Here is a 15,842-nt window from a genome sequence, read left to right on the forward strand (position 1 = left end):
ACCACATCTAGATGCCTAAATGCATTGAGTTGCTGCCATGTGATTGGCTGATTAGCAATTTGTGTTTCCAAGCAATTGGACAGGTGTAGCTAATAAAGTGGCCGGTGAGTGTATGGCCGAACCGACGCCTTTACATTGTCAGGATTCACAACCGCATTCAAAGCTGCACTGAATGAACAGAACAGCACAGGACATCGAGTTGCCTATATAATCACGACGGGTTTAATTCACCCACAGAGACGGAGAAGGAGAAATGATTTGCGTTCATCATATGATCCACTGGAGCTGCCGTCAGTGCCAAACACGCTCTCTGCACTCGCTAACAAAGCATTTAAAGTCATTGTTAGTTGTTTAACTGTGTGTTTGGACAAGCCTCGACTGGGCTTCTTTATTTAAAAACGGGCTGTCGACTGACAAAAAACTTCCCCGTGTTATGACGCCATTTTTGATTCTGTCGCTCTAGTGTCCTGAATGCGCTTGTGACTTCATACAGATATGTATTCAAGCAGATGTTTTAATCTGCTGAATAAATAAAATATTTCGAGTCTCTCACCTGTAAGCATCTGTTGTCAGTCCCAAACAGCAACTGTGATGCAGACATAATGTGCATTTCTATTTATTTATCACTGCGCCGTAATTCTTTCCTTCCTTCCTTCTTTCTTGTTATTGTTAGCCTATTTCTTTCTTGCTTCCTTGCTTTCTTTTCTTTCTTTCTTTTTTATTTTTTTATTAATTATGTATTGCTATTATTTTTCTTTTTCTTCTTTTTTTATTTATTGTTATTTTATTTCTTTCATTTTTATTTTTTATTAATTATTTATTGTTATTATTTCTTTCTTTTTCTCTTTTCTTGTTATTATTTTCTTGCTTTCTTTCTTTGTTGTTATTATTATTTATTTTTGTAAAGTATTAATTATGAGAAAACGTTTGAATAAAATATTAAGATTAATAGCAGAAGTTCATTTGATTATTTATTGATAGTTTAAAGAATTCATCAACTGATAAGAAAATAATAAATAGATTAATTGAAAAATAATCAATAGATTAGTCAACAATAAAAATAATCATTAGCTGCAGCCCTAATTATTTAATATGTAAGTTAGTGGATTAGTGTTAGATGTTAGTGTTTGTTTACTAGTGCTGTCAAACGATTAATCGATTAACGATATTTTGTTTATATATTAAATAGATAAATATAAATATAAAATAAATTAAATATGTAAGGAATAATTGACGACGGGCCGTTGAATTATTAGAAAAATAATGCACACCCGAGGTGGTGATGCGGCCACGACGCGAAGCGGAGTGGCCGTTACACCTCGGGTGTGCATTATTTTTCTAATAATTCAACGGTCCGGAGTCAATTATTCCGCTTATACTACGGTTGCCACACCTCAAGACATCGATCAGATGATATATTTCAAGGGATTCGTCCGGTTTTTCTACTTAAATCGCTATTGTGAGTAGGATTATTTCTTCCGCATCTCATCCATCGACTCTTTTGCTAGTTCCAAAACGTCATTTTAAAGCTGGCAATGGAGGCTTGAGCCGTTGATAGCAGACTAATGCAGTTAATAATGAAGTTATTAGAAAGAGAGCGAGAGAGACAGAGACACAGAAAGAGAGAGAGAGAGAGAGAGAGAGAGAGAGAGCTTGTATGAATTAGGCTACCTCTGTGTGTCCCTCAACAGTGTTCTGAAGCACCGTCTCTAAACTGTAAGTCTGCTTTAAGATGCAGCGCTGTTATTACCTCGCTAGTGAGAAATGTCTGTCATGTTGTTGTTTTTGTTAGTCCTGTGTGCTGTATAGGTAACGTTAGCACTACTGTATGCTAATTTCCGTTATTACAGTTAACTATGCGAAGTGATATGGAACTGTAATGCGGTCAAGAGAGCTGCCTGGAACTACGTTCGCCGTGCGTTTCCCTGAAAATAATTGCACACCTCAGAACGTTCGTCAGCCAATCAGATTCAAGCATTCAACGGCCCCGTAGTATAAATACATATATACATTTTCAGAATATATACTGTATGTGTGTGTATTTTATACATACATAATAAATATACACAGTACACACACATATGGTATGTAAACAAAAACTTTTATTTTGGATGCGTTTAATTGCGATGAATCGTTCGAAAGCTTCTAGTATTCTGCAATTTGGATACAATGATGCCTTCAAAACAGTAACAGAGTTATAAGAGAGTTCTAATTATAGAAAGAAAAGAGGAGACTTGTCCTTGATTTACTTGATTTATTGAATAGTACATTACTTTAATAAGAGGCGGTTATGATGGTAACAGGACTGACGCTTTAACCTGGGGATACGAACTGTTTTTATCACTTGTCTTGACTGTTTGGATTTATTTGGGCATTCGTCCTTCCCTGAGGCTGATGTGTCCTGCAGGGATAGCCATTACGTTCGTCACAGTCCTCATAACTTGTTTTCATTCACACTGTCTCTTTAGCACTCGCACTAATTCCCTCGTGCTGCTTTTTGATCTGTGAACTCTGTTTCTGTGCAGTATTTGAATGAGATTCTTCAGGAGCACAAGCAGCCTATTGTGTCCTCCGTTTCCCCCGCAGATGTTCAGGCCGCCTTCAACACCATCGTCACCAGGATTCAACGATTGTAAGCCTCACTGGCCACAGAGATTCCTCACTGTGCCCTCAAAATACACAGATAAACCCTAGCACGCTTTATAAGTGAGAAAATGAATTTTGTGAGAACTTGAAAAAGATTTTTTGTATCCCTCATGTATGTCATTGTGTCAGCTGCAACTGTAATGCACAGACACCACCCACCATTAAAGTGGCAGTGGCGGGCGATCAGAGTTACCTCAGCACGGTTCTTCGCTGCTTTGTGGAGCAGCTCGCCAACAAGACGCCTGATTGGTTGAGCTACATTCGGTTTCTAGTCATTCCAGTCGGTAAGCAGAATAAAGCATCTGAAGCACGTCCCAAAATTATCTCTCAAAATACATTCATTTGTTTTATTTATTTTTTTATATATTTTTATTAGGGCTGTCATTTTAATGCCTCAACTAAATTAATTAGTTATGAAAAAATTACGCGATTAAAATATATTAACGCACTGGCCCCGCCCCCAAACCTGTACATCATCCTATATTTCATACAGTTTCATACAGTCATACATACAGTCATACTGTTGACAAATATTATGCAGGGCAACAGCTCCATAAATGCAGTTATGCCCTAAAACTCAAGATATTGGGGCAAAACCTGACCCTGTATGAGTTTTTGTCTCATATTTATCTCATATGATAAGTGATATCACGAGCAGCAAGAGCAATATCACAAGAGTGCTGTTTTTGTTTCGAAGAACACGAGTGCAAATATGATTTTAAACAACAGTTCAGTAAATAAGAAGTTAATATTGTGTTATATTGTAAACACAATATTGTGTTTTTGTTTAGTTTTGCCAACGAAAATATTAGCTATAAAGTCACAGCAGAATTGTTATGCATCTCCGAGCAACACAGCGGTGTTTAGTTTCTGAATGAATCTGCGTTTTAAACGAATCGTGTGAATCAATGATTCAAAGCCCCATTCATAAAGTGAATTCCTGAACGAATCGACTCATAAAGGCATTTACCGCCAGCTGCTGGTAGTTTTAGTTTCTTCTTTAGAGTATCCTTTCATTTATTAAAAAAAAAAAACATTAAAGGGATAGTTCACCAAAAATAAATCAATTCTGTCATCATTTACTCACCCTCATGTTGTTTCAAACCTGAATGACTTACTTTCTTTTGCATAACATAAAGTAAGGTATTTTGAAAACTGTTGGTAATAAAAGCTGTTTTTGTTACCGGTGACTTTCATTGCATGAACAAAAAATACTGATATATTTCTCAAATTATCTTCTTTTATGTTGCATACGTAATGTTAGGCCGTTTTAGCCTAAACATTTAACACAATAGCTTTACATGATCTTTTGGGAGTATTTTTACAGCCAAATTTAGTTTGCCCCTGTAATTAATTAGATTAAAAACATTGAAACGACTGACAGCCCTAATTTTTATATATATTGTATAATATGCTAATTACAATGGGTTTTATAGCTGTTTTTCATATGCACCTCCCTCAGCAAAACTTTGTGTCAGAAAAACGTAAAGGCAGATTTTTTGGCGGCTTAATGGGAGGATTTACACAATTCAATTAAAACGTATTATGTTCCTAATAGAGCTGGGATTATTCATACGCCAATGTCAGTTTGTAGTCATATTTGGTGTTTAGTGAATGTTTTGGACTTTGGTGTGATGTGAAAGACTAGTTTATTCTGCGAGATTTCTTCAATGTGAGCAAAATGTACTTTGTTTTTGATCAGGCTGTCATCCTCTGGCTAAGTACATCTCAACATTTGACAGTAAGTTCAATAACATCTTCATGGACGCCGGATGGAGGGACGTGTTCGGGAGGTTAGAAGCTCCTAATTCAGGTTAGCGCGTTTGCTAATATGGGCTCTTCAAATGATTTCATGCCTTTGTTATCTGATTTGATGCTGGTACTTAATGCGTGCGATTTTTAAACATTTCTACAGATAATATTGATGTGGCCGGACGTGTCTCGCAGTATCTGACTGGAGCCAATCTCTCCCACCAGTTCCCTATTTCTGAAGCTATGCTCACCTATAAACAAAAAAGGTATGGTCTTGTAATATGTGCGTGCGTGAAAATATGTAAGTAATGATGTGCCGGTGTCAGTTATACTTAAATGTAGTGTTTGTTTGTTCACCATTTGGCCAAAATAAAGATGTATAAAGTATGTCCTAAATCTAAATGCAAGGGTTAATCTTACAAAATTTATGTCCAAGCCATATTTTACCCCAAATTCAAAAGAAAAATAAAATAAATTGTATTTCAGTTCAATAAAATTAAGTTTTTTTTAGAACAATTACAATTAATTACCTTTGTATTTACAAAATTCTTTATTACAGTAAAGCAGTGTTGCCAAGTCCGCTGTTTTCCCACAGTATTTAGCCGCAGGTTGTTTTTTATGTCTGTTTTTCAGAGGGACCCTCATCTAAACTCGATTGGGCTTTAGTTTTAGGAGCAATTGAGCGGGTTTTGTTGTGAAAACCTGGCAACCCTGCAAGTAAAGAATCTAAAAATTACCACTGACAATAACAAAAAAGCACAAATGTGCCACACTGCAGCAATGAGAATCCAGGCAATAAATAAAATAATCTCAATAGACATTAAATGCAAATCCATCTTCTTTTTTATGCAAAATATTATGCTTGTGAAATTTGGCTAGGACATGTTTTATGAGATTCACTCAATGAATTATTATGGGTATCATAATAATTATCATCAATTGGTCCATACAGTAGATCAAACAATCAGTTGCACTTGCATTTTCTTTTTTTAATGATGTCACTCGTTTGTTTGATCTGGTTTTATTTTGTCATTGAGAAGTGGACGTGTGTTGAGGATGGTGCAATAACTGTTATGCTTTGGGTTTTCCCCTCCTTCTCTTTTGTTTTTGCTTTCAAGGAAGAGAAGTTTGTATTTTGATTTTTACATCAGGTACCTAATCGTGTGTTTGGGTTGACGTTTTAATATTTGCTGTGGTTTAAGTCACTCATGCTCTCAGTATGTTAACCTCACACACCTGTCTGCGTGACTTCTAGTTTTTGCTCACTGTGTGTTTTGTGTTCATAATTCAGTCTTTTTGTGTCTTTAACTGATTTAGTTTGGTTTGAGTTTAACAGGTTTGGAGATGAGAGTTTGAAAAGAGATGAGTGAATTAGGGTGGTTTAGTGGTAAAAAGTGTGAAAGATTACAGGTTCATACCTGCAAGTGTTTATATAAGAAATATTACGATTCTGTTGATTGAGGAAGATTCGTAAGGATTTTTGTCAATACATTGTATGATCAGTTTTCTCAGTTCTCATTATGCTAATCAACTTATTAAACAGTAATTTGTTTAAAACTACTTGCTATAAAAAAGCACATGGTAAATATGTCTAAAGCGTTGGCTAAATGCCTTCTTATTAGAACAGGTTTTGGAATGATTTGGGACACTGCTAAATTAGTCCTGTGAAAAACAGATATCCAAATATTGGATGAATAACGAAGTACACGCACATACAGACTGGAACATTAATCTGTGATAGTCTGCAGAGGGACAAGCACAAATACAGAAGGTCACAAAACCAATTATCACTTTGAAGCTGAACAAAATAGAGGAAGATGAAGGAAGATATTCAGAGAGAAACCCGGGGGTACAGAAAGTGATGAAACACCTATAGAGAGACAACAAAGAGAAATGAATTAAGTGAGAATGGAGAGCAGAGATTGTTAAGGTGTGTCATCAGACCACATTAAAATATCAACAATAACTCCAACCCTTCCTCGACATAGCTGACGCATCAGAGCAGAGCCTTAAATATACATTAAACAGTGTTCAGAACCCATTTTATTTCTGTAATGTTGTGCTTTTCATGTTCTAAGTGAAATAGGACATTCAGAGAGGGAAATAAATGTAGGACAGAACTTGATTTCACTCATTGAGGACTGATTAGATGTTCTTGAGATCACATTTCCAAGCAAATCAAAACTCAAAGTTTCTAACAAAAAGAATTTGATTTCAGCAAACCTCTCAAACATTAAACAGTCACTTTTGGAAATTTCAAAGTCATGTGGTGTGATAGGGCTGGGCGATTTGGCAAAAAACGTTAAATCTCGATTGTTCAGAACGTTTGACCGATTCTACGATTTTTTACGATTTTTAACTTGTCAATGTAATTACAACATGATTCAAGTAACTTTTTCTTTATTAAGCCTCTAGTTAAAGAATATTCTATTCGGTAACACTTTATTTTAGGGTCTCTTAACTAGTTGCTTATTAGTATGCATATTACTAGAATATTAGCCATTTATTAGTAGTAATTAATCACATATTAATGCCTTATTCTACATCCCTAATCCTACCCAATACCTAAACATAACAACTACCTTACTATCTATTAATAAGCAGCAAATTAGGAATTTATTGAGAGAAAAGTCATAGTTAATAGTGAATAAGTGTTCCCTATTCTAAAGTATTACCTTCTATTTTCTTTATTAAGCCTCTAGTTAAAGAAAATTCTATTCCAAGTGCAGCACACATGAAGTAGTCAACATGATGTAAATGTTAAACAAATTACTTGTTACATATCTTTGCATGAACTACAACTACATCCTGTACAAACGTGTCTTATACATATATGTTCAGAAATAATACCTGGAAAATGCTTTTAAAAAGTCAAATTCAAATTCAGAATTACTTAAGGTAAGTAGACTATTATTAACTATAAAGGTTCTGTAAAAACATCAGCAGCTTTTAGCCTATCGCCATGATGCAAGCATGAAATATCAGACATACAGTAGGCTAGTAGTTCTTCACAGGTTTGTATTCGCTTGCGCTGCTTCTCCATTGTTTTTCTATGCAAACATGGACGCGTTTGACTGTTGCGCTCGTGTCTCTTGCAGCATCTCTTGCATGAAACGGAAGTCTAAAAAAGGTGATTCCCATCTTCTTGCATGTTTTTCCTATTCTACTACCCGCTTCGCATCTTTGTCAACACAAAAGCGCCTTCTGTGTGAATGGCGTCTAGCGATATGAGTACGCCACATGTGAGCGGTTAATTACGTGTTGGATCGTTCTTTCCTCTTTACTGTTATCATTGCCTTATTGTTAAAGTGTCTAATTATAACGTTTGGTAATATTTCTATTCAAAATCGCGATTCCTTGATTTATAAAAAATAAAATCGTGGCAAAACTTTAAAGTTGTATTACACGATAAATTCGTACAAATCGCCCAGCCCTATGGGGTGACCAACGAAACATGCAGGAAACAAATCAATAAAACAGGAAATCATGTTATAGAGAGATTGGCTTTTTGTATAGGTCAATAAGTCTCTTAAAATACCTAATAATTATTCATTGAATAAATATGATGTCAAGTGGTGCGACTACACTATTTTGATATTTAATCGTAATTCATAATTTAAAAACAACACTTTTTTAAAAAGTAATGACGTATTCAATGTATAACGAAAATGTTCTTAAATATTTTTAAATTTCAACTTTTCTTAAAAATGGCAAAGAACCTGGCACATGTATTTTAATACATATAATAATAGTAATATAATATAATAATAGTTTTCCTTTTTATTATCATGGAACTCTTATGGTGTGTGCAAACCAAAAGCCAAGTGAATATTTTTATTGCGTTATCACTCTAGATTACTCGCGGGATGTTTTTCTCGTCACTTGTGCAAATTAAAACATCTCGTAATGCTCTCCTCCATTTTCTGATGCAACCAGACTCTTCGCAGATTGACTTGTGTGGCAACGTGCCATGCCAATTGAGTGAATTATTTGCATAATTAATTATTTGTGCAAGTAGATTACAGACAAAGTCATATGAATTTGTATGTTATCTACTCGCACTAATAATTTAATTTGCTTTTGATGTACTCACACCATTAAAAGACATTAACCTAGTTGGTGGAGTTTACGGGTTCAAGGTTTTACATTTTTTAAGTTTTATTTGAGACAAATCAAGTAGATGTCTGGAAGAAGAGAGCTTTCTCAGTTGTGATTGGTCATGTTAGTCAGACATCCAGTCTAAGTAGGTGATTCTTGACCTAAAATAGCTGCAATGTGGATCAGACTTCATGTCAAGTCTGGCTCCAGGCGACGACGACTCAGTGCCAGCTCTGTTTTTGTCAATTACAATCGACTAAACTTGGAAGTTCTTTGTGTTCTGGTTTCTTGAGTGTTGGAGAGCAGCTTCTGTCAGTTGTTGAGCACTTTTGGGAAGAGACATGAAAGATTAAAAGATTATATAGCAATGAGTTCAATGATGAAGCGCCCCCATAGCCTGCAGCCTTACACCCCCCTGATTGGTGGAGGATGTAAGAAGCTGTCCCAGCGTCCTCTCATGGCATGAGCCCTCACACTCACTGTGGCCTCACAGCACTCTGTCAACTAGAGGGCACCGCTCTGTGTCACACTATCTGATCTGGCACCCCCATTCTCACCCCCCACATCCCGATGACTTCACACGCATCTCTCAGACCATCCGCCCTCACTGACAGCTTAACGGTACACGTCCTGTCAGCCCTGTGCTAACCATTCCCTCCTGTTTGACCTCTACAGCCCTGACGAAGACTCCTGCCAGAAGTTTGTCCCATTCATCGGGGTGAGAAATGCTTTCTCTTTCATTTCCTCTCTGTTGTTGTTCTAAAGTGTCAGCTGCACTTTCCACAGATATACTTGGTTGTCCCATTACAAAAGCATTAGAGGCATATATCCATGTTTGTTATAGTGAGGAATGTGTTTTTATATATATATATATTTAATTATAAATAAACACTGAAACTTAAATATATAAATTGGTATCTCATTTAGCACCATCCTTTTATTGCTTGATTTTCCCTCGTTACACAAAACGACAAATTCCATACTTCCTTTAAAAAAAAAATTGCAGACCTCATTAACAACATTTTTACTTCCTTTTTCTTTCTTTTTCTTTTTTTTTTTTTTTTTATAAAAAAGCAAGACCAATTTTTTTAAGGCTATTTTTATTGCAAACTTGATCGTGTAGAGCAAATTATGTGCTGGTTACTTATGTGTATTGTATATGCTGTGTAATGAAATATTTGAAACATAATTGTGTAAAGATAAACGTTGTCATGATTACATTACATGTGTATCATCTAAAAAAATATATTGTTTTTAACCCAATTTTGTGTAACATTTGCTTAACTTTTGGCATTTTGATCAAGAGCAAGATGTTATAAGTTGATATGACTAGCGCATTGCATTGTGGGGTACAGTATTGTGCACAGTGCTGGATGTATATTGTACATTTTGGGGGTATTCTGTGAAAAATACTACAAAAACCGTACTATATAGTATGCTGTTCCAAACATAACTGACCTATGTAATTTAGGATTCGGATGTGCTTTCTTGCAGTTGGTGAAAGTGGGAATTGTGGAGCACAGCTTATCTACATCAGGTAGGATTTACTTGAGTCAAGAACACAATGAAAACAATAACAGCAGTGAAAGATGATTGATTTGTTTTTGTGTGCGTGTCGTCTGGCAGTGGACTCTGATGACGCAGTGATGGTGGGCAGTGTGAACTTGCTCTCCTCACCTCCAGCACAGACGGGAACACCGTACGGGAAAGACATGACCTCCACCCCTCCGTCATCCCCCTCCGTTTCTGCCAGTCTCTCTGGAGCAGGGTACGAGAAACTGTGTATGCGCTTGTGAAAATGTGTAGCGTAAATGCCAAAGAATCCTGGTTGTTGTCCCAGACAACAAATCGTAAATAAATGAGGTTGGAAATGAGCCTGAGGATGAGTCTAACATGACCACTCATCCCTGTTACCAAAGTTATTGCAAGAAAATATGAAGTGCTTCCAACTTCAGTGCAAAGACACAACATAATTTTCAATGGGAAATCAGGTTGAAATGGAAATGTAATAACGTGCCCGTTATGGGTTTTGACAGGTTCATATTTTGGTTTTGGGAGTCCCCAACAACAGGTTGACATGCATGTAAGGTCAAAAACACTTTCATTGTCTTATGTATTAATTTTTACCTTACTTGCTCAACGACTCACAAACGCTTCACTTAACGATTCATTTTTCCAAAGCCCTCCTTTGTGTGACGCTGTAACGGGGTGAACGAGACGTGAGACGTGCGGATCCAAGTGCAAGCTTTTATTTATAAACATAGTCAATAAACAGGCAGGGTCAAACAACGGCAAACAGGTATGATCGGGCAAGACACAGAGCAATCCTAGGGCTAGCGAGAGTCAACGATCGGCAAACAATATCCAACAGGGCAAGGCAGAGAGACAATCCAGGTATACGAGCAGTAGTAGTAGGCAAGGCAAAGGGTAAATCCAGGAAACACAGGCAAGAATCAAAACACTAGAAAAACACACAAGGCAAGACTATGACAACAAAGTGGGTTCCGCAGCTAAAACTAGGAGAGTTATAAATGCAGAACAATACTGGACCTAAACAGAAAAACACAGAATGGCTCGGTAAGGCAGCTAACACTAGAGGAGTGATAAACGCAATACAATACTCGGCAGAGAGGAAGAGGAAGTCCATGGTTTATGTAGGGTGTGTGATCAGTGCAATCAGCTGTGTGTCGTCAGTGCAATGAATGATGGGAATTGTAGTCTGAGGTGGCGTGCAACAGTGTGGTGCAAGAGTCCATGTGGTGAGCGAGTGACCTCTGGTGGTGAGTTAACGGAAGTTCATAGACCAGATTCATGACAGACGCTAATCTGCGGTGATCGGTCGATTGTTCTCATTTTCATTTAATCTCGCCTGTAATGCCTGATAAAGCAGTGTTTGTGAGCGCAGTGCTGCTTTGTGTACAGCGTTTGCACCTAGTGGAAAAGAATGAATTTGCATTTTCATTCAGACCAATGTGAAAGACCAACACGTGGGCGGCAATATGCTAATATTTCATGTTGACTTCAAAATGAAATGCCTTGGGATTGGTTTTAAAAACGACTCGTTTCAATGATTCAGAGTCGACTCTACACGGTGCACTTTCAGATTTAAAACTTTGCAGGATGTTTTCATTCACTTAGAGCTGTGTTACACACTGCATGAAAGGTAAATTTCAGAAATCCATAATAGGAGAACATTATAATCCTATGGAGTAAACCGTGTTAAAACAATGACAGCTAACCAATGACAAGCGAGTGGTGAGTTGTTTCCATAACAACAAAAACAAGGAGAAAAAAGGAGAAGATAGCCGGCAGACAGATCGTACTAGTTTCGGAGCACAAAGAGTTGTATGATATGAGTACAGAACTCTATCTAGTCTAAAATATGCCGCAAATGTCGTGCTCCCACAAACGTCGTTGTGAACCGATATTACCCTCCCTGTTAACTTCAAAAGCCGACATTTCTGCAGCACACAGCGCTCGGCTACCTTTGCAGCTGTTGTTATAGCAACAAAAGATGCCCTCGGCTGCTATTAGAAACCAAAACGCTGCCAGCTTTTTATTTGACTAAAGCGCTCGTCAACTTTTTCTTGTCAAAAAAGACGCTAAGTGTGAACACGCCCTTACTGTACATCTACTTCAGTTAAATCTCAAACATATGTGTATGCAGTTCTCCAGGCACCGGTGGTGAGGTGATGGGTCTTCAAGTGGACTATTGGACGTTACAGGGTGCAGAGAAGAAGAAAGAAGGTGAGAAGAGAGATGTGGGAATTAAGTACACGCTGAAGAGCAATTTCCGCTCGCTGCAGGTTTCACGAATTCCCAGCGGAGGGGAGCCTACACCTCCTCCTGGAATGGCCATGACCGTTGTCATGAAGGAGAAAAACAAGAAAGGTGTGTTAAAATGAGCTGCGAAAATTTGGTTAATGCTGTTACTGCTGCTTTACATCTGGTTTCCTTCTACTCGCAGTGATTTTCCTGAGCAAGAAGCCAAAAGAGAAGGATGTGGACTCTAAGAGTCAGGTGATAGACAGCATCAGCAGACTCATCTGCACCGCTAAACACCAGCACACCATGCTGAAGGGTAAACCACACACAGACACAAACCTACACAACCCCAGTAGAGCATGTTCATAGTGAATGTGTAATATGTTAGTTGTATTCTACTGACACCCTGTGGTCACTTGTCTAAATGGGATATTTGTCTTGAAACGTTGCATGTGTCTTTATTAAAATGGTGGGATGTAATGGGTTTCTATTCTAATAGTAGTTCAAGTTTGGAGTTAGTAATTAATACTTTTATTCACCAAGGAGAATATAATATATTCCATTCGAAAATATATTCCATTCGTTGTTATTAACAACATAAAGTGAATTAAGCATTACCTTATGTCAAGGTTTCCCAAACTGGGTTTCGTGAAAGAACTGCAGGGAGTTTGTGGGTTTAAAGAAAAGCTAATAATTAATGAAATCATAAAAACGTCAAATTAAAATAAATAATTTTAAAATAACATCAATCAAAATAAAACACTTAGTAAAAAAAAAAAATGCTTTGTTTACCTGCATGTCAAGTTGGCATTTTAAAAAAGTACAATTTAAATGGTTAAAAAAAAAAAGATATGCATAATTTATTGCTAGTGTGTGAATACATATAATCAAGTAATCAATAATAAAGTAACTGTAGTCGGATTACAAGTGCTTCATTTTTGGAATCAGGAATTTTGGTTCATGGAATGTGATTTAACTCGTTTTGGTAAGATTCTACTACTAGATTTGGACATGATTATAGTGTTTTTATAGTAATTCTGTATTTGGTATTAGATGTATTATTGTGTGTCATTTTTATATTGTCTTTGTCTCTGCAGTGTCCATCGATGGCGTAGAGTGGCACGACGTGAAGTTTTTCCAGCTGGCCGCTCAGTGGCCGACTCACGTGAAACACTTCCCTGTAGGAATCTTTGGCTACAGCAAGCCCATGTGACCTGCTGCTGCTTCTTCAGCACGAGGGGAATTTACAGATGTGGGACAAAACAGACAAATGGACTTTCCTGTGGAAATGGTCAATTTAAAAGCCTGTGTCCTCGACAGAAATGTTGTCCGTGATGTTACTTGTCATTTTTGTTGCTTTGGCGGTGGAAGGAACATTGGCGTGTCTTTTATTTCAAGATCAGCAGCACATGTTGTGGTAGGAATCGTACCGGCACGTACGACAGCTTCAGTTTGCACTTTGTTGGGTTAGAGTTTGTTATTATTTCTGTGAAATTTTCCGTGTTGATAATTGTTCTGTGTACAATATTATAGGGTGGGATTTATGAAGTGAGCTTGATTGAATTTGCATCCAAAACGTTTGGTAATGCCGTTAATATTAACAAGTGGGAGAGGTTAAAGGAATAGTTTGCCCATCAACAGTTCTCCATAGGTCTTGAATCTCATTCTGTGCCAGTTTTGATGACCAAAAAATTCCGTTTTGGGTGAACTGTTCCTTTAAATGACAAGTGGGAGGAGTTCAGATGCCAGTAGGAGGGGCCACAGAACTGATGGGAGGAGTTTATGTTACTGAATGATTTTAGCATAGCTGTGAATTCTAAAGTGCACGTCCTTTAAATTTGAATAACGTGAACACTAAGAAAAGTGTGTTTGGTTAATACAGTACTTTATAATTTCATTACCTGAATGAATATCAAAGGCGTGTGGACTAGCGTGGTGCTTTGGTATTTTGTATGAAGAAGGCAGCTTGTGTGGGTTCAATCTAAAGGGAGATCTCCGTTTGTAAAATGCTTTAAAAAGCCCTTTAAATCATTTTATTCCCTCTGTGTGGGGCGATGAGCAGATATTTGAACTTTTTACTCTTTTAACATTTCTACCTGCCATCTCTGATCTTTCACAGTGACCGTGTTGCCAAGTGTTTTTTGGAAAGCTGTCTTTGTGTTGAAAACAGGGTCCAGTCACTGCCGGCTAATAAGGGCTCATACTAAAAGATTGTTGGGATGATAACAGGACGTCCGGTCCAGCTTTTTGTTACTTCTGTGGTGGATCTGTTTAAGTTCTTTCACTCTTCAAAAGTCCCTTTACAAAAATGGCCTGTTTGTAAATACTGAGGCAGGGTGATAGCAGCTTTACCTGTGTGTGTGTGTGTGTGTGTGTGTGTGTCTGAGAAAGAGCTTTTCAGTATTAATTTCATTGGGTTTGCTGTTATGGCTTGTGGCGTTACATTACAGCCAAGCGCAAGCTGCGATATAGTTACATTGTGCATAAAATCGATGTTTTTGTGTCTTTTATGAATAGAACTGTTCTTTTCATGCTGTGTTTTAAACTAGTTTTTGAACCGGTTTTGTTTTTTGAGGTGGACTGCTGAGGTTTGTTCAGCCATTTTGGGCCTCTGGATGTTTTTAAGCACTACTTTTAGGGCAACATGAGATGTTTTTTTTCATCTTTTAAACTGAGAGAACACTAATATTTGATATGTCTGCTTCAAATAGAAATGCAGACATTTGCACAAACCTTATTTTGAAGTTTGACAGTATTGATTTTGAACGAACCACTGAGGAAAGCTTCTCTTCTTCTATTCTCTGTAACATAAACGTACAGTATACTGCCATTTCATAGCCTTTATACTGGGTTGAATTGTCATACAAATACTAAAATGATTTGAACCATGGCTGCATTGGGATTTTTTTAACATTTACTATTTGTTTTTCTATTTCCCTTTTTAAAGGAGTTGAACTCTTTTATAGAATTTTCTTTTTAGTTTTGTTTTCAGACATTAACATGTAGATGAAAATAAGAAAGTGAAGCGGTGTGTTCTGTTTGTTGAGTGCACAGACAAAAACTGTTTTTCTTTTCAGTATTTGATAAATACTTACTGGAGGATTGTGCAAATAAATGACATAATTAAAATAAAGACATGTTTGTGTTGTTTGTTCTGAAACAGAAGACATTAAACGTTGTAAATGTTAATGTATGATCCTATATAGATTTGAGTATTTTATTAATTGTAAATCTATCTAGTTTATATTGCCAATACATTATTTAACCTTCTATGGTAACTGTTGAGAATTTCCCATTAAATGTGCACTCAGTAGTGTTCTAGCCTAGCGTTAGAGGTACTTTAAAGTGTTAAATGCTGCACTGTCATCTGTCGATGGGAATTAACATAGCTGTTTCTTGAGTTTTATGTGAATTTCACTGATACTAGTGTGTTTTAAAGAGTGGTGCACACACAGTTATGTTTTTAATTACTTTATTACAGTAATGTAACTGATTACTTTTCTAAATTTCTAATGTTTTCAACTGTTAATCATTTTCAAACATGTAAACCAGGCAGGGTTAAGCTTACAGTAACACTGATC

General features: G+C 36.9%; 1 protein-coding gene across 2 annotated transcripts in view; it reads left to right on the top strand.

Moving 5' to 3' along the window:
• Positions 1 to 15,461, top strand: part of LOC306867761 (phosphofurin acidic cluster sorting protein 2-like) — a 69,013-nt gene extending 53,552 nt beyond the window's left edge. Inside the window, exons 15-24 of one of the 2 annotated variants that reach the window (XM_079413618.1) lie at positions 2,526 to 2,632; positions 2,776 to 2,930; positions 4,349 to 4,459; positions 4,562 to 4,664; positions 9,172 to 9,214; positions 9,991 to 10,033; positions 10,123 to 10,264; positions 12,164 to 12,387; positions 12,464 to 12,577; positions 13,359 to 15,386. In XM_079413618.1, coding sequence (XP_079269744.1) covers positions 2,526 to 2,632; positions 2,776 to 2,930; positions 4,349 to 4,459; positions 4,562 to 4,664; positions 9,172 to 9,214; positions 9,991 to 10,033; positions 10,123 to 10,264; positions 12,164 to 12,387; positions 12,464 to 12,577; positions 13,359 to 13,474 — 1,158 coding nt within the window. In that variant the 3' untranslated portion in view covers positions 13,475 to 15,386. Of the gene's footprint in view, positions 1 to 2,525; positions 2,633 to 2,775; positions 2,931 to 4,348; positions 4,460 to 4,561; positions 4,665 to 9,171; positions 9,215 to 9,990; positions 10,034 to 10,122; positions 10,265 to 12,163; positions 12,388 to 12,463; positions 12,578 to 13,358 lie in introns of both variants that reach the window. The other variant, XM_079413619.1, reaches the window with a different exon arrangement.
• The last annotated feature ends 381 nt before the right edge of the window (positions 15,462 to 15,842 follow it).

This window comes from Barbus barbus (assembly GCF_936440315.1).
Source record: "Barbus barbus genome assembly, chromosome: 49".
NCBI classification, from domain to species: Eukaryota; Metazoa; Chordata; class Actinopteri; order Cypriniformes; family Cyprinidae; genus Barbus; species Barbus barbus.